Below are 22,975 nucleotides of genomic sequence, written 5' to 3'. Positions count from 1 at the left end.
GAGGGGCAGGGGCCTGTGAGCCTGTCCCCGCTGGCTCGGTTCTGGAGAGTGAGTGCCGAGCATAAGGGTGCACTTGCAGATGGAGCCTTTCCAGGACTGCTGGGGACTTAGTTTTGTCCCTCGCTCTGACGGTGTTGGTAGTTTTGACTTAGAGCCTCTGTGTAAAGCTGACAGGGTTTCCTAAAGTTTCCTCTTCCTCTGGTGGTTGTGCAAGAGCCTGTCTGCCTCGGCAGGTCGGTTCCAGTGTGCTTGGCTGCTGATTCTCCTCACAAGGTATGATTGATGTGCCTGGGTAGTGGCTTGTGTGGGTTGAAGCTGTTGAAACCCTGTGGAATGTGTTCAATTTTTAATAAAGGCAGTAATTCAGAATACAGCTCTCTGCTGCAGAATACTGTTTCTGTTGTGAATCAATATCTGAAAGTAACTACCTTTTATTTATTGTGGATAGAGCTCAGACAGCTTGGAAATGGATTGAGCCCAACAAAGCAGGAGTATTCATTCCAAAATATGAGTGGCAAAAATAGAACCTGCGCCTTCAGATGAAGAGTGGGAAATCAGACATGGTTTGAGCCGAACAGGCCAGTGGTAGAGAAGTGATGGGTCTGGTTGCACAGCTGGGAGGTAAAGGAGGGCAGGAGTCCGTGCTGTGGAAATAATTCTGGAATAAGTGCATGCTTATGCATCTAACCTTTGAAGGTACTGGAGATACAGATCTTGGTATTTCAGATGAGGGAACTTGAGACATAGACTTAGGGTCTTGCAGGCTGGCTCATGGGCAAACCTTACCTGGAATGCCTGGTAGATTCTAAAGTGACTCATTCTACTAATGCTCTAGAGAGTCTGCCTGAGATGGAGTTAACTTTCTTTATAAGTGCCTGTACTGCACTATGGTTTTGGATTTTTGGCTAAAACAGTGCTGCTTGCACTGCAGTGTTTTGGCTGTGGCTGAAGGCTCCTCACACAGTGTGAAGGCTTTTTCCTATCCTGCCTTCCACTCCCCTCGAGTGGGCTGGGGATAGGCAAGAGATTGAGAGGGGACAGCTGGAACATCTGACCCAGACTGGCTGAAGGGAAATTCCCAATGTCATACTTAGCAATAAAATATTGGGGTTTTGCTTCCAGAGTGGCCATTGTCCAGAGACCAACTGGAGCATTAGTTTGCCTGTGAGAGGTGGTGAGCAATTTTCTTTGTTTCAGTTTTTCAGGTTTTTTGGGGGTGGGAGAGTGTCTCCCCTTCATTTATCAAGCTGTCTTTCTCTTATGCCATGAGTTTTCTTGCTTTTGCTCTTTCAGTGCTGTGCCCTTGGCACAGTTCTTCATCAGATCATTATTCTGTTGAAAATAAGTGATGTGGTGAATATGTGAACACATACTGCTCTGAAAGTAGGTATCTACTTTCAAGGAATAATATGGATATGAGAGAGTGTAATCTCTGGTTGTGGCAGCAATATCTAAAATGTTTGTTTTGATTACAAGGCTGAAGACACAAAATGATGGAAATAATTTGGAAGCAATGAGGAGCTCCAGATACGTCCCTCAAAGTTCTGTGAACATGCTTGCTGTCTGGGGTCCTCCCTGCTCTCTGTTAGTAGCCAGTGAAGTTTGAGAGAACAGGTCAGGCTTGACAATTGGCAGAATTTACCTTTTCTGCACACTAGTTTGCATGCATGTCTTGACTAAACTAGAAATTAGAATTAGGCGAAATACTTGATTAATTTTTCCATGTGTACCTACACCCTTGATGGACTGGATTGATACTGTGTGAAGAACTGAAAACAAGAGTAGGAAATAAAAAAATTATCCATCAGACGTTTAAATGGTAGTGCTTTATAGTTAAGTCTCCAGATTTAGAACTTCATAGCTGTTTCTCTGCAGTTTTGGTAGCAAATTTGACCTGTTCCTGCAGGGGAACTGTGATTCTCTCAGCTCCGCCAGATTCAAATTCAGGAAGAGTTAGGATTTTTGCTTCAACCATCTACAAGATTCCTTTATGCTTGTCTCATTCACCTTTTGATAGGCAAACTTACTCTATGATTTGATAGAATCTGGTTTTTTTAATTAAACTTTGCTGTTCGTGGTGGTGGGTTTTTTGTGATTTGGGTTTTAGGGATTTTTTTATATAAACTTACAGTGAGCAAGGTAAATGTAAGAAAAGCAACCAAAGAATGTTTCAAGGAAACAAGTGAAAGAGAGTTAAGTGACTTTAAATGCAATTCTTGTAGAATTCCAGTTACTCCTCTTTATAACACAGTCTGATGATGCTTCTGTCAAGTTGCACTGTTTTTATTGCCAAAGTTAATTCTCCAGTTGTTAACTTTGAAATGAAGGCAGTTAAATGCCTCCCTGACATCCGATCCCGTCAGATCTCGGAAGCTCAGCAGGGTCAGCCCCGGATTAGTACTTGGATGGGAGACCTCCTGGGAAATGCTGTGTGCTGTAGGTTCTAGTCCTGAGGACTTCACTGGCACCGTCCAAGCTCGCTTGGCCGTGGCAGATGAACCTCAGGAGTTAAACGGTGGGGCCAGTTCTGCGCACGCTGAGCCTCACCTAAAATCCACTGCACAGGCTGGAAGGGCACACCCACGTGGGGACAGCCCTTCCAAAATCTTCGTTTGTGAAGTTTGGCCATACATGCAACTTTGAAATGTCACATAGCCATCAAATGAAAAGGAAGTATTTTCTAAAATTGTTTTATTTCTTTTCAGTACTATTAAGGTATGAAGGCGTTTTGAGGCCCCAATCAGCAATGGAGGAAACGGACAGGGAAGCTGTTGCCACAGCTGTTCAGAGAGTGGCAGGAATGCTGCAGCGTCCCGATCAGCTGGATAAAGTGGAGCAGTATCGCAGGAGGGAAGCTCGTAAGAAGGCATCAGTAGAAGCTCGACTCAAGGTACAAGGACTGATAAACCTGAGTGTCTGTGGTGTAGCATGAGTGTCCTTTTTTGTTTTTTTTTTCTTTTGGTTTTTTGATTCTACATTTTCATCAAGATAGGTAGTTTTAAACCATGGACATCAGTTTTTGCTCTGTGTCCAAAACAAAATTTGTATCCTGACAGTAATGCAGACTAATGCTGGACATCTTACTGACATTTTATTCAAGCATTTCAAGTATGTCCAGTACCTGTGGACAGCCACCCTTGTGCTGTAGAGCTTGGCAGCCAACAGACTTTTGTCTCAATGACTGAATACAAAAAATTGATGATTGCATCTGGAAAAGGATCAGTTGGTTTCATGTCTGACTTTTACATGGGGAATTTAGGCAAGATAGCAAAAATACTTCACATTCTTGTCTCTTTTGGAAATCTGCCCCATGATTTTCCCCCTCCTTCACATGTGCACATGTCGGTGCATACACAGACTTAGCATGAAACATGAGTATGGTTATCCTGTGTTTATTGTCCATGTCTTACTGAGTTCTCTCTTTTCTTCCTTCACTGATACTCCCTAGCCAACAGTCATTTTAGACCACTATATTAAGTACATGGAGTAGAATCTTAGAAAAGTGCTTTGAGAAACAAAATTTTCTCAGATCAAAATGGCTGGTAGACACTGTTACTGAGTTGTGTATTTCAGTATAAGGTGATTTATCTTACGACTATTCAATGCTCCTTGTAGGATTCTGCATGATGTAAAAGAAAGCCACTTTTCTTTCACAGTGAAGAAATCTGTTAGCAAATTACATGTTTATTCTTGTCTGTGGAATGGAAGCAACATTTTCTGATGATTTGGCTTTTTCAGATTAAAGTCAGGAAGCAGATAGTGTGGAGTCTATTAATAATGGATCAGCTGTTTAGTTACTGTGAGCTATTTATAATATATGAGCACAGTCATTTGCCTGGAGTACTTTATCATTTTTCCTGGCTGCTTCTGTAGACAGTCATGACTAAACTTTGTCAGTGTAATGCCTAAATCCACTTTATAGCTAGTTTTCTTCTTACTTGCCTTAAGTTACTTCAGTCATCTGTAGGTGGTCAGAAATACCCGTTACAAAAAGAAGTTCAATATCCCTTAATCAACTGAGGATGGATTCCTGAAGCAGATGATGGCTAGTGATGCAATGGATAACAAAGCTGGTTTTCCCATAAGAATTACTGTAATGGATGGGAGCACAGAGAGGATGTAAGAAATACTCTTGCTCTGCATTTAAACTTCATATAATTGTGGTGTGGAAGATGGAGAGACACAGACATCAGAATCATCAGCCAGAGGATTTGCTGGCTTCTCAGGCTGTGTTACTGCTTCATCTGTGTGAATGAACACGCTGGAAATCTTTCACTGTGAACATGTTAGTGCTTCTTTCTGACCAGATATGCTTTCATATTTGTGACCATTTCCTTCAGGTGAATCTGCATACCCTCTCTATATCCTCTCCCAAATATTTAATTATGTCAGTTTATTACATCCTTTGCTGCATTTCTTCCTGTGTGACATAAATTTTTATAGAAAGAGCTCCTTTCAAATGTATCAAACTCCTCTGTTCCATGTATGAGACTGATGGTGGTAAGTAAGCAGGGTTTCTGAGCTTTGGTAGCAGAACTCTGAAATGATGTGTGGAGGAGCACCAGCTTGCACTGTAGGCTCGAGGTTTTGGGCAGTGCTGTTCAAAACAAGGTGAAGAGCTGCTCACACTCTGTTCCAGAGCCTGTGAAATTATAAACATTGACAGCTGTCCTTGTACACTTGCTCAGTCAATGGGAGAACTTCTCTTGGGAGAAATACTGTATATATATCCTAGGAGAGTTTTGAGGCCGTGGGTCTTCCTGAGTGTGAACATGCATGAAATCCTCTCCATTTTGATTCTTGGCTGCCGTGCAGTCATTAATTTGAACCACAGGTCTCTGAGAGGACCAGGCAGGCAGAGTCCTGTTTCTGTGGCTTCATGGTGAGGGCTGTCACTTGAAAAGTCATAAAAAGGAAGTTTTGAGCCCTGTTCCCAGGATGGCACCGTTTGTTTTCATTTCTGTAATACAGTGTTGGTCAGTCCAATTTGAGATGTATATGCATTGTAGGAAGCAAAGTCCACAGTGCATGGATACTTTGCTCCCTGCCCCCACACCCCATTCCCTCACCCCAGCTGACTATTAGAGGACAAACTGAACATGGGTGGATGTCTGTTTTTAGAATTTTCCTTGTCCATTGGTGTCAGAAACCAAGATCAGAATTGTTTTTGTTTAACATAATCAAGCTTCTGCCAGAGTTAAAAAGCAAGAATTTGAATATCTGATCATCTGCCTCAGAAGAAACTGAAATATCAAAATGAAAGTACTGAACATTTAATGATGATGTGATTTTTAAAGTGCTTTATGGTCAGCTGCAGAAGAGTGTGTATGAGTATTGTATTGACTGTTTGAGTGTCCCAATTATCATAGTTCCTGTAAGGGAAAAATGTGTTAATGCAGCAGGACTATAGACAGATACTGTATAAAAATGCCTTACCTCTGCTTAATTGTACTGAGTCTGGCAGGAAAATACATTTTTATCAATAAAATCAGCATGTCATAATTTGAAAGTACATAAATAACACTATTTTAAAAATCGCTGCATTTTTCCGGGACTTTCCCAGTACATTTAAAACACAATAAATGTTGTTCACAGTTACCAGGATTTCCTCTTTGGCTTCCAGTATCAGACAAAAAGTTCCATAACTGTCCAAGTTTTTGGGCCTTAAAAGTCTGGCAAAAAAAAATGTGTTCTGAGCTTAGCAAAACCAGTAATGCCTCATTTCTTTACTGGTTACTTCAATTCCTTGAAATGTGCAACTGCGTTTTCATTGACCTCTTGTCTTTGGCTTGTCTTTTGAAGTTTGTTATTTATAGCTGTATTTTCCACTCATCTGATTTCACCTTCACATCTTTTTAAAAATACGTATATAAAAAACATGCTGTGGATGTGATTTGATTTCTTTCACTCAGATATGCACTATAATGCATTTCTGTAAGGTTTTGGACTGTCAAATGATATTCAGGCTGAATAGCCTTTTTGTAGAGTCATTATTTCAAGTGTCACATGTCACAAGAGATCTAGATCAATAACCTGTCTTTATGCCAAAATAATCTAGTAGTTGGATTGTTGGTCTGATTGTTGATGTTTCACAGAATTAAAATTTTATTCAGTTTGAGGTTTTGTTGTTCGTTTTGACTGAATCACTTTTGATATATTTTTTTCCTTCAGGCATGACAGGCTGGAGGGTGTTTTGGTTTGAGTTTGCTGAAGTTTTTTTAGAACATTTCAGAATTAAATTTTTTTTCAAGAGCACTTCCAGTTGCTGTTATGGATTTAGCCAGGTGGACCTAAATTTAGGTTTTAAAGTTCAGCTAGGTCTAGGATTGTCAACTGATTTAAGCTGGGCTGAGCTAGCTCACAGCTGACTTCTTCCAGCCAATAATATTGTATTCCATACCATACTACATCATCTCAAAGGGTGTAAAATCCAGTGTGTGGGAGTGGCTTGGTTAGTTGCATCATGGCTGCACTAAGAGGAGGACATCTGGCAGCTCCTCTACTATGCTAGGCCCTGCTCCTGTTGCCTGTGCTTGCATTTTGTTTGCATTCAGGGAAGTAGAAACATTTTTGTTGTTACTCTTTCTGTTTCTTGCTGTGTGTCTCTCAGAGTACTTACAGATCTAGTGTAATAGACTTTGCTTTGTATTAATTGGGGAGTGGGAAGTTATGCCTTGTTATATATATGTAACTTGTGTAAGTGTGTGTTATATTGTAGTTTCCTCTTAATTTTCTCTTTTCTGTATAAATACATGTAGTTAGTTTCAGCATAAACCTGGTTTGAAAGTTTTTCTTTCCTCTCCCTATTCTTTTCCCCTTGGCTGGTTGGGGGGAGGAGGAACCCTTTCCACTCTGTCTTGGACAGTTGGCGATTTGCCAGCTCAGTCCAGGACAGTTGCAGAAATTTGTAATTTCCTTATTAAAATGCTTTGAGAATCTATACATTCTGTTGGAACATCTGGATCAGATTTCTTTTGACATCCCCCTTTGAAATTAATTTATCAAAGAAATGGAAAAAATCTCATTCTGCCTTCCCATGGTCCTGGTTCAATACAGATTTGTAAAGCTGATGATCTATCTGCCTAAGCTCCTGTGTTATCCTTGTGGGTGAACCAGTTGTATCTAGGTCCTTTTAAACTAGATAAAACCTCAAAACTTGAAAAAAACCATATGTGCATAGACACAAAGTTGTGCACGCATGAATTTGCACATTTCTAATAAATTACAATATTTCCTTTTTGTTTTTTTACTCTGAAAATGATAGATGCTGGAATGAAAATTAATTCTTGAGAAATGTTGAAAATATGGAACTTAAAGGACTAATATGAGTTGTTTTTGTTTGTTTTCAAGGCAGCAATACAGTCACAGTTAGATGGAGTACGAACAGGCTTAAGCCAACTGCACAATGCACTGAATGATGTGAAGGACATTCAGCAGTCTCTGATAGATGTCAATAAGGACTGGAGACAGAGCATCAACACTATAGAAAATCTCAAGGATGTGAAGGATGCTGTAGTGCAACACAGCCAACTGGCAGCTGCTGTAGAAAATCTCAAGAACATATTTTCAGGTAATTTAGCATCTTTACATGATCCTGCACGTACTGAAAGCTCTTTAAAATGGTGCTGACAGCTGTAAGGTTCCCAAGTAATGTCAGGAACTTTCAGCCTCACTGGGAATGAAGAATTAAAGGAAGAATTGCGTACACATCACATTCAGGGAAGTAGCTGGTAACCATTTAATACAGATGAAGGCTAAATTGTGCTGTAGGACCTTCTAGTCTGGCCTATCTCATCATCATACAAAACTCACAAATTTCCTGCCAGCAATCAGTAGCAGGGGTAACATGTTTAGTATAAAAGACTGAAATAGACAAGCAAAGAATACAGAAAGAATATTTGTAAAGTTCTGGTATGTTGCCACCTGAGTTGGGCACCTACATAAGCCAGTTGGGTATAAAAATGATTTTAGGAGGCAAAAACATTTCACAAACAAAGACAAAAATACGAAATGGCAAGATCTCCAGTCAGAGATTCCCTGACAGTCTTTCTCACACAGCAATTAGGAGCCTCAGGGGTTTCTGTGAGTGTTGTAAGCCTAAGTATAAACTACCTGAAGTTTAATTTCAACTGTGCATAGTCCTTGCTTCAGAGTTAGAGAGCACAGTAACAGAAAATAACTTGTGCATAAAGAAATTACACATGGAAGACACGTAGTTTTTGTACTACTGCACAACTGTGAGGGTTTACAAAATTACATAGAACTAATGTGATACAATGGATACTGTGAAGATAAAGAAAATGGAATTACTTCTGTCATTCTGTGCAACCTTTTTGGTGCACATTACATTCCATCTTGAATCACAATGAGTTCCTTGCCAGGACTTTTCTGCTTATAAATAATTTTAAATATTTTACCCCTATAACAGAGGCTAAACCTATCATACTAATTTGATTTTATTTAAATAGTCTTTTCTCTCCTCTTATCTCCTGATACTAATACACAAAGTGTACCTATAAAGACAAATCGTTTCCCAGACATACCAAGTTGATGAGTTTACTTTCTCTCGGCCTGTATCCAACTGCTGTGGTACCAAACTGGGATACAGTGTGAACTTAAAGAGTACTGGTTACATGCAATGTTGAGCAATTAAAAACAAAGAATGACAAAATTATGAATGTTCAAATGCTGAGTTGTTTTGTTTGTGTTGTTTTGTTTGTGTCATTTGCTTTTGTACAGATGAATGCAATTGAGACAATAAGCCTTTTCAGGCATTCTGAGAAGTTTTTAGCATGTACCATTCCCCTCCCCGCCCCGGAATTGCTAAACAGTGTAGTTGTTTTGCACAGAGATCATCAAATGTTTTAGAAACCAAGTGGTTTTGGTAATGATTCAGAAGACCATTACAGTTGTTAAACCTTTTTGGTGGCTACCAAATTTATCACTAGCTGCCTTTTTTGCAGTGACAGTTTTTCTGCTGTGATTTTTCAGTTCCCCACACAATCCTAGGGTGGTCCCGTGGTGTAAAGGAGAGCACTCTGGACTCTGAATCCCAAGGTCCTGAGTTCGAGTCTCAGTGGGACTGTCCCCTGGCAGTTCAATGCCTCCCTGCCATCCCATCCCGTCACATCTTGGATGCTCAGCAGGGTCAGCCCCGGTTACTACCGGGTGCTGTGACAGTCCCGAGGACTTCACAGTCACTGTCCAAGCTCGCTCGGCCGTGGCAGAGGGACCTCAGGAGTTAAACAGTGGGGCCAGTTCTGCACACACTGTGCCTCACCTAAAAAATCCACTGTGCAGGCTGGAAGGGCACACCCACGTGGGGAGAGCCCTGCCCAAATCTTCCTTTGCAAAGTTTGGCCATACATATACAATCCTAGTCCTCTTCTATAGTATTCCTCAAATACTGAAAAATCGTAAAGAAGAAAAATCTTCTAAATAGTTTAGCAGCATAGAGGTGTTTATCCCTATTTGTCCTTCGTGCCTTAAGCAGGCAAAACCTGGTCTTTCAAGAAGGAGGTAAAATTTGGCATTTGTTGGGTTTATACGGCCTTCAGGTTCAGCAGAGTAAGTGACTTTTAGTGAGGTAAGTGAAAAGCTTTTTGTGTAAGGTATAAGGAGACTAGACTGCAAATTGTTTCATAGTGGACTTTCCTGGATTAATTCATTTATTAGGGGCAGGAGGCAGAGAGGAAATTCTGTTCTGTTGGCACTGTGATCTTTTTTAGCCACTGATCAAAATGGAGCACTGTAGTTAATAATGTATAAAGTATAGCATTTACTAAAAACTTTTGAATACCTCAAAATAATTTCCTTTAAATTATTTTAAAATAATTCCTACAGTTGTGCTCCAGCTTTTTTCCTAGGGTTTTTATTCTCTCATATAAATTCTTTGTATTTTGATTGTGTGGTCTTGCACTCTCTGTGATTTTTTTCTTCTTTGCCTTTCTTTCAGTTCCAGAGATAGTCAGGGAGACCCATGATCTGATTGAGCGAGGGGAACTTCTGCAAGCTCATCGAAAGCTGATGGATTTAGAGTGTTCCCGTGATAACCTGATGTACGAGCAGTACCGCATGGACAGCAAAAACACACATGACATGAACCTCATCCACACTTACTTCGGGGACATGCAGAAACTGTCCGAGGAACTGGCAAAGCAGCTTTGGATGGTGGTTCAAAGATCTCTGGTCACCGTCCGTCGGGATCCAACCTTGCTTGTTTCTGTGGTGAGGATAATTGAGAGAGAGGAGAAAATTGACAGGCGCATGTTAGACCGGAAAAAACAGACTGGGTTCATCCCCCCTGGCAGACCAAAGAAGTGGAAAGAAAAAATGTTCAACATTTTGGAAAGAACTGTGAGCACACGAATTGAAGGCACTCAGGCAGATACCAGAGAATCGGATAAAATGTGGCTCGTGCGGCATCTCGAAATCATACGGAAATACGTCCTTGATGACCTGCTCGTGGCTAAAACCCTACTGGATCAATGTTTTCCTCCACATTATGACATTTTCAACAGATTGCTAAACATGTACCATCAAGCTTTGGCCACTCGAATGCAAGAACTTGCTGCAGAGGATCTGGAAGCAAATGAGATTGTTAGCCTTCTGACTTGGGTTTTAAATACATACAATAGGTAAGGCCCCCTTATCTTTCCTCTTAGCAAGAGCTGAGAGTAAGCATGCAAAGCATACCTGGCGTGTTAATATTTGCACATCTGTTAATGTATGTATGTCTGGCCAGACTTCACTAATGAAGCTTTGGGCAGGGCTCTCCCCACGTGGGTGTGCCCTTCCAGCCTGCGCAGGGGATTTCTTAGGTCAGGCACAGCGTGCACAGAACTGGCCCCACTGTTTCAGTCCTGAGGTCCATCTGCCACGGCCGAGCGAGCTTGGACAGTGACAGTGAAGTCCTCGGGACTGTCACAGCACCCGGTACTAACCGGGGCTGACCCTGCTGAGCATCCGAGATGTGACGGGATGGGATGGCAGGGAGGCATTGAACTGCCAGGGGATGGTCCCCACTGAGACTTGAACTCAGGTCCTTGGGATTCGGAGTTCAGAGTGCTCTCCTTTACACCATGGGACCACTCCATTCTGTTAATGTACAAGAAGGTAAAACAAAGAAGGGATGATATCAAACCAACACGTTCTTTACTATTTGTTACACATTTTGCATTCTGGAAATTGCTCCTTAAAACTTGTTTGCATTTTCTAATATGTAATTTTGAGTTGCTTAAAGTTTTAATGCAGTTAAAGACCTGCTTGAAGCTACAGTCCCTTTTATTTGTGTACCAGTTTGCTGAAGTATTGGGAGAGCAGAAGAGGCTGAGAACTCATATGTGTGAACCAAAACATTTGTTGTGGCCACAGCCCTGGAAGGTCTGTGTGTTTATGAACTTTCTATTGTTCTTTTTTGCAGAGATTGGGAGTGTTTCAGTTGCTTCATTACTGTTAAATGGAAAGAACGTAGTAACTTCCTTTAGGTTTTCTCTCAAAACTGAGCTGGTTTGTTCATTTAGAAGAATTTCTGCTAACAGGTTGTTTCCTCTGATAGTCTTAGAACATTTCTTTTGAGTTGTGTGATCTGTTGGGTTAACTTAAGCATTATGGGGGATTTTTGCCTTTTTGTTTTGTTTTGTTTTGTTTTTCACCTTCCAAGTAGAAACAGCTCAAATGACAACTGTTTAATTTTTCCTGGCATGTAGTTACTAGAGCAACTGATTTGTTTGGGAAAAAGTACTGCTACCCTTTCTGTGGTGTATGACTGTAATCCTGTTCTGAATAGCTGGCACTGGCCCAGATTCTGTGCTCTGTGTACTTTTACCGTCTTCGATTGTTCAGTCTCACTAATGAAACAAGTTGAATGCTTGATGGGTTTAAAGTATAATACTATAAAGCAAGTAGGTAGGAGACAATAGCATTCTGTATGATTTTTATAACCAGCTTTAAGATTCGTTTTGTGTTCAGAACTCTGGGCTTTAGTCTACACTGCAAAGTTCTCCTGCTTTTTCTTCCCTGCAAGGAACAATGAGGGCCACCTACTAATGCACACTTAGATACCCATGAAGGATATATGAGAGAGGCAGCCACTAATAAGGAGCCAAGTTAATTGGACTTCTTTTTTTGAAAGCCACAGAATAGCTCCACAGTGAATGAAAATCAGAAATATGTGAGTCCTTCTTCCTATAATGGCATGACCTTGGCAGAAATCCTGCTCCCAGGTTCCTCATTTATGTCCTGGGGCTTTATGTTCCAGTAAGGCAAATCTAGGTCTTAAAATTGCCTTTCTACCCTTCCCCTAGAGAACTGAGTATATATTGTTCCTGAGATAGGCAGTTCAGAGCTATGGCTCTCTCAGTCTGTGTGTTCCATCAAAGCCAACATTACATCTACTTCCAAAGCAAACAAAGCAAAAAGGGTCACTCCAGCTAAAGCAGCTTATGTGGCTTTTAGCACCTGATGTCTGAGTCTTGAAGAAAGTGAAACAGTGAAGAGCAGACACAGTACAGGATATCTGAGAATGCACTTCTCCCCTGTATATCCATGTAACAAGTGGGATGGAAATTATCTTCTCTGAAAAAATTAAGGCTTTAACTTTCTTCTCTGAAAAAAACCCTGAGAGGGCAGTACAGGAATTTCATTCTTGCATATTACAATAAACTGTCATAAGGAGGATGTTAATGATAGTAACAGGTTGCCCAGAGAAGTTGTGGATGCCCCATCACTGGAAGCATCCAAGGCCAGGTTGGATGGAGCCCTGAGCAGCCTGGTCTAGGGAGTTGGCATCCCTTCCTATGGCAGGGAGTTTGGAACTCAGATGATCTTTAAGGTCCAAACCAAACCATTCTAAGGGTTCTGTGATCATTAACTGTTGCGTATCTTTGTAGTGCACAGTGGAATAGAAATCAGCTCAGGTTTGGGAGTGGAAAAGTAAAGTTCTCAGCAGGGACACTTGCAGAGCTTACTGAATCTCAGCTGCTGGACATCTCTTAATACAATAAACAGCTCTGGGGATATGTTTATAATAAACTGGGAAGGAGGATGGAGCTGTAGGACATCATGAGAGATGCGTTTCTGTGATATTTCACCCTTTTTTCCAATATAGCTTCTAGGCTGCTTTTCCTTGTTCCTGGTTCACTTCTATAGTACATTGTATGGTGGAAGATAGTTTTGGCCTACCTTTTATCTCTGCTTTTATTAAATGTAATTGAATATTAGAGGGAAAATAGACATTTGTGTTGTATTTCCATATTACAGCTGCACTTCAAAACCAGCTCGGAGAATACTGACCAACTCGAGAGGCATTGAGGTTTTTTCCACATAATGAATTGATAAGAAATTAATGTGTAACTTCTGTTTACAGTATTTGCAAGATAGACTTTATTAAAGAATCGTTGGGGATTTTTTATCAGAGCATGCCTTAGAAGCTGTTTTTAGAAATGTGCTCAACTCATAGCTGAGAAATAAAGTGATGCTACATGTGGAATAATAGCCTTTAGTATTTGAGTGGAATGCAGTTTCAGTGTCCTAGATGGATTTCTCTTTCATACTGAAGTCAGTGAGAGTTTTGTAAATGTACTGCTATTAAAACTGTACTGGGTAGGACTCTGATCTTTAGGGAAAATATAAGTCTTGTAAGATCCTGCTCCCATATTCATGGCATCATTTTATCAGATACTGATCAGGTAACGACAAAACTGAAAAGAGTTCCCCATCATTGCTACAGTGTCAGCAAACTTCCTCAAGGAACAGAAGGAATGCTCTGTATCTGGCTGGATGCTGTCTCTGAAGCAAATACCTCTTTTTACAAGACAGCAGGATTGGTGGCAAGTGTGGCATAAGTGGCACAGAAGGAGTTTTCTGAAGTGCTACTTTCCAGATAATACAGTTCTGTTTGAAATTTCAGCTTTATTATAAACTTTTTGTTGAAGGTAAATAACTTTTCCCAGCAGTTGGAAGCCTTGTGACACTTGGAAGAGGGTCGTCTGTCACTTCTTTTTCCCCAGACACGTATGATTGTGGCAGTCAGAAAGAAATTGTGTGTAAGAAGAATTTTTGTCATGTAGGCCAGAAATAGAAGCTTTTGGTCTTTGTTTTAGGGTTTCAGTTGATGTGCTTTGAGAAAAGGTTAATGTCTCTGTGGCCTTGTGAACAAGGATAATGATGTATAATGAGGTTAGAAATATTTTCTAATGGGCACTGTGCCATAAACGGCTTCTCACATTTCCCCTAAATCAGCCTGGAGCAGGTCCTGCTATTACATGTATTCTTTAAGAAACAGCAACAGAATGGAATCCAGTTTTCTGAATAGATTGAGCCACTTTAAATAACTTCAGTCTCTTTTCCTACAGGCTCAGGAAGATGATACAAGTGTAGAGTGTTCAGTCACAGTAGCTTTTATAGTTTAAAGACAAGAATTTTGGTATTTAAGTAGTTACTGTAGTGACTTTTTCAGTGCTTGAGATTTTAATTTTTTTCATGACACAGAAGCCCCACTGTGCTGACTCACTGCATGTACCCAGAGAACAACTTCAACTTGCAGAACTGTACAAACTGGTCACTTGTTCAGGAATTTATTTTTAAGCTGCTATTTGTTTTTATAGTAGCCACTGCAAATATAGAATTTATGGTTTCCTTGTGAAGAGCACACTATAAATGGAATGTAAACCAATTCACGTTAGTATGATTGAATGTATTTCCATCAACTGTTAATAAAGCACTCTCTGAAGAGTGTGGTTTTGAGCTATTGATTTTTTTTAGCATGAAATATTAAGAGATCTTGCTACATTGTGCTTTGGCATAGCTTTGGGGGTTTTTTTTGATTACACAAGCCACTCATTATATAATCTTATTATATGAAGATACCAAATATCACTGTAAAATATTAATTTTATATAATCCTTGTCAAAATATTTTTGAGGGTTGCTCTAGTTTCTTTCACAGCCTATAAAATCAAGAATTTTCCTTTGCAAGCAAGTGCTGTTAAACAGAACACATGAAGTGCACTTTTGAATTGTCATGAAAGATGGTGACTCCTCTGATACCAGCTGTATTCTCTGCTAAGACAGGAAGCATAGGTAGATTTTCTTTTAATATATTTTAATTTTTATATGGATGTGGTACAAATAGCAGAATAGAAACTCTTGTGAGGATGTGAGGACACTAAAAAAACCTGTCACTGATCTTTCCCATTCTAGAATTCAAAATGTGCAAATTGTCTGTCATGTCCTCTGAAATTTAAAAGACATATAAAAATGTCCCCTGTTAAGAGCCCACAGATTGAACCAGTTGGCTTTTATTCGATCTTAAGTCATCACTAATTCTTGTACAAAGTTGTAAGGAATGTATGGAAGGGTTGGACATTTAAATGTCTAACTTTTTTATTATATGCTGGGCTATAGCTTTTGCTTTCTGCTCTTTCTTTTACATAGTTTTATTTACACTCCTTGTAAACACTTAGATTGTTTCAGTTACTATTAAGAACTTTTTGACATGTTGTAGGTATTGGAAAACTGCCCTTTACAGTGGACATAGAAAAAGCTGCATAGTATAACCTTTTATCTAATTTTTCTTCAGTAATCTGCAATACCTTTTTTTTTTTAAATTCAGTGCAGAGATGATGGGGAATTCAGAACTGTCTCCCGAAGTGGATGTAAATTCTCTGGATCCTCTGATTTCACAAAGTGTGGTAGACCAGCTTCTCAGCAAGTACATGTCAACACTTACTGTGAGTAATAACAGTGCAAAGGCACCTTCAGATGAGCTTGTAGTCCCTCAGTGCTGTTCCTCCATCTGAGAAAAATAATGTGACAAATGGGACTCCAGGACATTCCAAGGAGTAGTTTTGCTTTACAGACCATTATTAAAAGAGACACAAAATGCAGCTTGGTCCCTGTAGTAACTACATCAACACTTGTTACAGGTGTGGTCTTTTCAAGGTAATCAGGAGGTTCGTTTTCCAGTTTGATTCATTTCAACAGCTTTTTCCCTTTCATGCCTCCCAACTGCATGAGCATAATTTCCTTTGGTTGAATGCCCTTTCAAGTGCATCTTAAATAAAATGGCACTGCTTCTTGTTTATCCTGAGAGTCACTAGACACTGGTCAACTACATGGCAAAGCAATCATTATGTGACTGTCAGGTTTGTTAATGGACTTTTCTTTAAAGATCCACTGATTGCCTCCAACTGGATGTTTGGACAGTTGTCACTTTGGACTTGCTATTCTTAATATGTTCAGTGAATTCCCATTCCTTCTAAGTTTAGGAGCTCTGCCAAGCAGAAGAGGGAAATTTTTATGCTTCTTTAGATGTCAGTTACTAAAACATGTCCAGCACCAGCAGCTACTTGGACCTCATCCTCATAATAATAATATGAACCACAAGCTTGTTGTGTCTCAAGGAAGTTGTCAGTAGAGGCTCTGCTTCACATAAGCTTTACTAAAACTTTCATGCAAGTTTATTCTTCTGCACTTACCTTTAGGAAAAAAAGCCATTGGTTTGTTTTCTCAAGCTACCTTTGGCTTGACTCAGGAAATGCCTTTGAATTCATTCTGTCCTTGCTTAAGTTGAAAAAATACACCCATATTGGTTTTTCAGAATTGTTTTTTCCCTACTTACTGAAAAATGTTCTGTATAGAATATAGAACCTAAATAAAACAAACCTGCTACTCTGTTAAACAGAGTGGTCTTCTTTTGCTGGTTTTGATTTTGGGTGTATCTTCCTTTTAAGACAGAAAATACTGAAACTACCTATTTGTTTCACTTCTGCCTTATTTCTTTTGATGTTGTTTAAAAGCATCTATAAACAAATATAATTAGTTCTGTTTAGGTAAGTGGAAGCATTTTGTAATTGTGACTATCAAATACAGACCTTTACATCAATAGAAATGTCTCATTTTCATGAGAAATAAAACGCTAATAGATTTTAGCTGATAATTATTTTTCCAATCACCTCAGCTTAAAAATGTTCTTGTAAATGCTGATCTTGAGATGAAAAAAGTTGGTTGGGCTGCTGGCTTTTAAAAGATTACTTCTTCTTTGTAAACATAAACTGCTCATCAGAGCAGTTCCCATGCTTATGAGGAAAAAGGATAGTGCATCAATTCACAGAATTGAAGATACTACTGTATGAGCTTTTTTGCCCTTACTGTACATGCCTGGTACATACTGGAAAGAAGTAAGAATATTTATATTACTAGGGGTTTTAAACAAATGTGAACAAAGTAGAATAAAGGCAGAAAACATCAACCCAACCAAGACGGAAATCAAAAAATCCAATTACATGTTTAGCAAACATGCTGGTCTTTAGTATCTGCTCTTGTGAAAAGATCTGTGTAATGTGTCACACAGAAAACTGTGTTGGTTCTAAAATCAGTTGTTCTTAATGTCCCTTTGCTGTATAATGAGCCTGTCAGATGGGAGGAGAGCCAACTATTGTATTCATCACTATGGTCTGCAGTACTCAAGGTCCAAGAAACACAACCCATTCAATCTAATCCCGGGGGTTTGTCCCCAGCAGTAACAAGCATCAGCTTCCTAAAACGTAGATGTGAAAGGAACTACAAGCAAAAATGTGCTATTTTTTCTACATTAAGTTTTACCTGTACTTTCTCAGCTGTTGAAAAACTCAGTTTGAAACCTAAAGCCTTAAAATGCTTCCAAAGTTAGTAAACATGTTTATTCTGACAAACTGACTTGCCTTTTGTGTTAGGAGCACTCACCTTCCAAAATGTGCAGAAGCCTCAAACTGCATCAATCTACCAGTACCAACCTTTGTCAGTGCAAGTTTTAATTTGTCTGTGGTATGTATATCCTGTAGGAATGATGAGAAAAGTCAACATTATGTTACTCTTCATTATGGAAATGATTGTTCCACTCTTCATTATGGACATGATTGTTATTCCAGATATTGTAGCAGGGTGTTTTTTTGAATCTTTTCTTTCTCTTGGTTGCTTTATTTAATGAAGTCCAACATCATTGGCTGGCTACGGAAAGCACTGGAGACGGATAAAAAAGACTGGATAAAAGAAACTGAGCCAGAAGCAGATCAAGATGGGTACTATCAGACTACACTCCCAGCCATTGTTTTTCAGGTATAAGAGAATTTGGTTATTCTAGAAAAATCTACAGAAGCAGAACATGGATCTGGGGGAGTGTAGGGATGTGAGGGGGAAACCAAACATTTTGGAATGCCATTGTTTCTGGTCTTTTGAAGCGTAATAGGGAATTTTTCCTATAGAGTTGTTAGTTGGAGGAGTTGTTTCTTTTGAGGTTTTTATTTGCCTTTTTTACTTAAAGTCTTAGTTCTTTTTATGTGTAGATTACAAACATGTTTTTTCCAGCCTATTTAGTTGATATTTATGCTTAGTTAACTGCTTTTACTCAGGTCTCTTGTAAATTTGTAGTATAAGCCTACAAGATGAGATGTTTGTAAGTATTAGAACAGTGTTTGTTAATGAAGTGCTGAGTTAGTTGGGCTGTTTGTTAACATGGTGCTGAGGTAGTGAGGCATCTATTTGTTCCTATAATTTATTCATTATACAAACACAGTGTTATGGGTGTGTGTGTGTCAAACCAAGACACACAGTAAACTAGAAGTTCCATTGAAAGTCAAAACAGTTGCTGTTTTAAATGCTACTTCAGTTCACATAATGCCTGTCCAAATTATTAAATAGCCTTAAAACAGAAAAGATAAAACTATTTCCAAGATCTTAAAAAAAAAAGACCTCAAAAATACCCAAACCTGCACCACCCTTTTGTTGGTAATGGAAAGTTTCGAAGGTGATCTTTATCAAGCAGAAAAATGTCAGCTTGTTATGCTCATTTTCTAATTTTTCTCTACAAATATTATGTTAGGTAACTTTAATGAAAGTTAGATTGTCTCTTCTTCCTGCACTTGTTTCCTTAATTATTGTGCTGGCTTATACCAGGATTTTTGCTACATTCTTTCACATTTGTATTACTGCCAAGCTTGACTTCATCTACTAGTTTTCAGCAAATGCACAATGTCAAAGAAACTGGGTGATTGGCTCCAATGCTGTCAAAGACTGCAGTGTTGAAATCCATGTAGTAGTGAAACTTTCAAAATCATCTCAGCATTAAAGCAGCTGAAGTTTCCACCTTCTGTTGCACCCTTCCTTTCTGGTTCCCTTCCTCTTAAATGCAGTTGCTCATACATACCTAGACTTTGTGCCTGCTTGTATTTCTAAAAGTTTAGGGACCCTTTTACTTCACTTTGTGAGCTGACTATTTTCATATATGGGAGAAGCAAAAGAATTTGAGTTTATAAGGCTGTTTGTTACTAACTGCAGGAGCTGACCCAAATACTTTGATACACTGTAAAGCCAAATCACTGCTGAAGTAAAGATATTAAGTACTTTTGATAAAGAAAGAATGCAGCTGTTTTCAGTATCAGGAGAAAACTGCTGTATGCTTTAATGGTTGTCACTAATATATTAATTATTCTTATGAAAATAGTGACTTTTGGTTTAGTGACCAGCAGTTGTTTGGCTTGTAAAAAAAAACTCAAACTAAAAAAAACTCAAAATAAAAAACAACAAAAAGCATATGTGGAGCTGGTGCTAGTGAGCATCTCTTTACAACTAATCTATTTTTATCTTAGATGTTTGAGCAGAATCTTCAGGTGGCTGCTCAGATTAATGAAGATTTGAAAACAAAGGTACTCCTTCTGTGTCTTCAGCAAATGAATTCATTTCTAACCAGGTAACATAATGTTTAAAATACAGCTGCCTTATCCTGCCTCAGTCTTGCTTTGTTCTGACAATTCCAGTACTTGTTTTTCCTTTGGATGTTTCTTTATTCCTTTGTATTTCTCCTATGACTTTCATGCCAACCAAGCTTGTTTTCTTGCCTTCCCTTGTTTCACTGCAGAAGCGAATGGTCAATGGCACTGTCAGTTCCTCTCTGCAAATGGCTCTAAGTTTTTGAGTCAGTTCCTCTTTTTTTATATCTCGAACTTACATCTTTTTCTCCTAAGGAAGACAGAGATACCTCCTTGGCTGGATTCTGCCCAGAACAGAGAGACTAAACATCACATGAGCAACAAACCCTTTGTAAAATACTTGACAAGCCCTTATGGAGCATTTGGTCCTATGAGTATACTTATTATGTATTTATGTCTGTTTATTGCCATTCCTTGCATATGTTAACAGGTACAAAGATGAAGCACAGCTGTATAAAGAAGATCATCTTAAAAATCGTCAGTATCCTCAGTGCTATGTTCAGTACATGATTGCAGTCATCAACAACTGTCAAACCTTTAAGTAAGTGTGCATGTTCTTGCAGTGAGAAAAATAGCTATTGATATTTCCTTTGTTACGCCACCTGTTCCCAGGACCTTCTCTTTATATACAAAGAGGGTTTCACTTAAGATAGGTTAGCTGAGTGAACAAAGGCAACAAGTTTAAAGATATTCATAGAATCAGTTGGGTTGGAAGAGACCTCTGAGATCATCAAGTCCAACCCTTAATCCAGCCCCACTTTGATTACCAGATCATGGCACTCACTGCCACATCCACTCTCACCTTAAAAACCTCCAGGGTCGGAGAATCCACCACCTCTCTGGGCAGCCCATTCCAATGCCTGACCACTCTCTCTGGAAAGAACTTCTTCCTGATATCCAACCTAAACCACCCCTGGCAGAGCTTAAGCCCGTGCTCTCTTGTCCTACTGTTGGTTGCCTGAGAGAAGAGACCAACCCCCACCTGGCTAGAACTTCCCTTCAGATAGTTCTAGACAGTGATGAGGTCACCTCTGAGCCTCCTCTTCTCCAGGCTAAACACCCCCAGCTCCCTCAGACTCTCCCCATAGGGCTTGTGCTCCAGTCCCTTCACCAGCCTTGTTGCTCTTCTCTGGACTCGTTCCAGCACCTCAATATCCTTTCTGAACTGAGGGGCCCAGAACTGAACACAGTACTCAAGGTGTGGCCTCACCAACGCAGAGTACAGGGGAAGGATCACTGCCCTGGTCCTGCTGGCCACGCTATTTTTGATCCAGGCCAGGATCCCATTGGCCTTCTTGGCCACCTGGGCACACTGTTGGCTCATGTTGAGCTTCCTGTCAATTAGTACCCCCAGGTCCCTTTCTGCCTGGCTGCTAAGGCAGGGATTGTGCTTGCCCCTCACCAGTGAAAAAACACTTGGTTTTCCAAGAATTTCATTGCCAAAGAAAAATGTATCTTCAACTTCAGAATCCAGAAAGATCACTTCAGTTACTTTGACTGGGGCTGCCATCTCTTCTTACATTAGTCTCTCACAGATCACCTTCAAGCAGTGTGCTCAAGGTGAACTGAACTGGAGAAAAGTAAAGGTAGACCTTCTATTAAAAGTATCAGAACGTGGCTCATGTTTTGGTGTTCAGCAATCCAGCACCCTGTTCATCCATATCTGCTGCCATTGTCATGTCTACAAACCATCAGCGCACAAGTAGTCCAGGCTGACCATGGTAAAATTGTGCTGGAGATTATTAAGGCTTCCAAAGCAAGCGGCAGGCATTGTTTCCCCTTGCAGACATAACTGTCTGCTTTGTCTTTTTCTGTGTATGCACTCTAAAAATTCAGTAGTTAGGCAGTTGTGCATCAGTGGATGATGAAAAGCTTTATTTCTTTTTTTTTATTATTTTGTGTCACAGAGAATCTATAATCAGTCTGAAAAGAAAATACTTGAAAATTGAAATGGAAGACACATTGTCAATCAGTCATGCAAACATGGATGCAACTTTAGACATCATTGCCAAAGAAGGATGCTCTAGCCTGCTAGATGAAGTCTTCATGGATTTAGAGGTTAGAACTTTTTTCCTCAAAAACCCCATAAGTATTATTTTAAAAGAAAAATAATTCAGGGAGGAAGTGGTTGTGGAGCCTTTTGGTTGATAAACATCAAAGATACATAATGTGCTAGCAAAATGCCAGTAAACTTCAGTATCATTCTTCCCTGGTATAGTTTGCACGTAACATACTGGAAAATTGGTTAATTATGTTTCACAGGATGACTTCAGGCAGGTGCTTTATATGCAGTTAATATTTTATAGGAGATTATACTTAGTCTTATGTTGTTGAGTTTGTAGAATTATTTGGGAAACCACTACTGATCCTAAGTTGTCATCACAGGTAGAGTTCACCTGTATCTAGAGGTCCTCCCTTTCTGACTGATACATTTCCATGCTTAGAAATTCTGGCTTCTTGTATAGAATCCATCAAGGAAAAAAAAGTATTATTAAAATGCAATTGGGAGTATGGGGAGGGAGACAGTGAAATTAGAGAAGTGGTAGGGGCCAAGAAAGATACTCTGGGATTCCTTAGATCTTTAATAAAATTTTGAACTAATGTAAACGAATGGTTAACATGAGGAAAGATGCGAGTAGGGTGTAGCTGAGAAATGTATGACAGTTAAAATTGTCTTCCATGTTTAATAACTGTGCTGATACAATGAAACTGTCAAAATTTCGACCTGATCTTTTGTTTGTTACCTTCTCAGCCACACCTCAGTGAGCTGATGACGAAGAAGTGGTTGATGGGGTCTAATGCAGTGGGGACTATCTGTGTCACTGTAGAGGATTATTTCAATGACTTTGCAAGAATAAAAAAGCCTTATAAAAAGGTAGGTGCAAAATATTCTACAATACCTTGCTTACATACTCTGAACATCATGTTGATTGGGTATTTCTGAACGCTAAATGTGAAGGGAGACCTCATTGCAGTTACAACTTCCTTGTGAGGGGCTGTAGTGGTTTTAGCTAGGCCTCAAATTGTCAGGCTCAGAGAATCTATGTGGACTGGGAGACAGCTCTCACCTGACTGGGTAACCAAGGAAGTATTTCATACCAGATGACACAAACTTAAGATATGTGTACAGCAGTGGGAGGTGTTAGGTCAGTTCCATCATGGCTGAACTAAGAGGAGAACATCTGGCAGCTCCTCTACTGTGCTAGGCCCTGCTCTGGCTGCTGCTGCTTG

General features: G+C 39.6%; 1 protein-coding gene across 2 annotated transcripts in view; it reads left to right on the top strand.

Moving 5' to 3' along the window:
• EXOC3 (exocyst complex component 3) overlaps positions 1-22,975 on the top strand; it is a 29,364-nt gene that overhangs the window by 527 nt on the left and 5,862 nt on the right. Inside the window, exons 1-10 of one of the 2 annotated variants that reach the window (XM_071554989.1) lie at positions 1,526-1,614; positions 2,706-2,890; positions 7,351-7,570; positions 9,956-10,637; positions 15,613-15,730; positions 17,970-18,095; positions 19,625-19,725; positions 20,175-20,285; positions 21,652-21,802; positions 22,497-22,619. In XM_071554989.1, coding sequence (XP_071411090.1) covers positions 2,747-2,890; positions 7,351-7,570; positions 9,956-10,637; positions 15,613-15,730; positions 17,970-18,095; positions 19,625-19,725; positions 20,175-20,285; positions 21,652-21,802; positions 22,497-22,619 — 1,776 coding nt within the window. In that variant the 5' untranslated portion in view covers positions 1,526-1,614; positions 2,706-2,746. Of the gene's footprint in view, positions 1-1,525; positions 1,615-2,705; positions 2,891-7,350; positions 7,571-9,955; positions 10,638-15,612; positions 15,731-17,969; positions 18,096-19,624; positions 19,726-20,174; positions 20,286-21,651; positions 21,803-22,496; positions 22,620-22,975 lie in introns of those variants that run through there. The other variant, XM_071554988.1, reaches the window with a different exon arrangement.

Source organism: Pithys albifrons, chromosome 4 (genome assembly GCF_047495875.1).
Source record: "Pithys albifrons albifrons isolate INPA30051 chromosome 4, PitAlb_v1, whole genome shotgun sequence".
Lineage (NCBI taxonomy): Eukaryota > Metazoa > Chordata > Aves > Passeriformes > Thamnophilidae > Pithys > Pithys albifrons.
The sequence above is the reverse complement of the archived record's forward strand: the minus strand, read 5'-3'. Positions and strand labels throughout refer to the sequence as shown.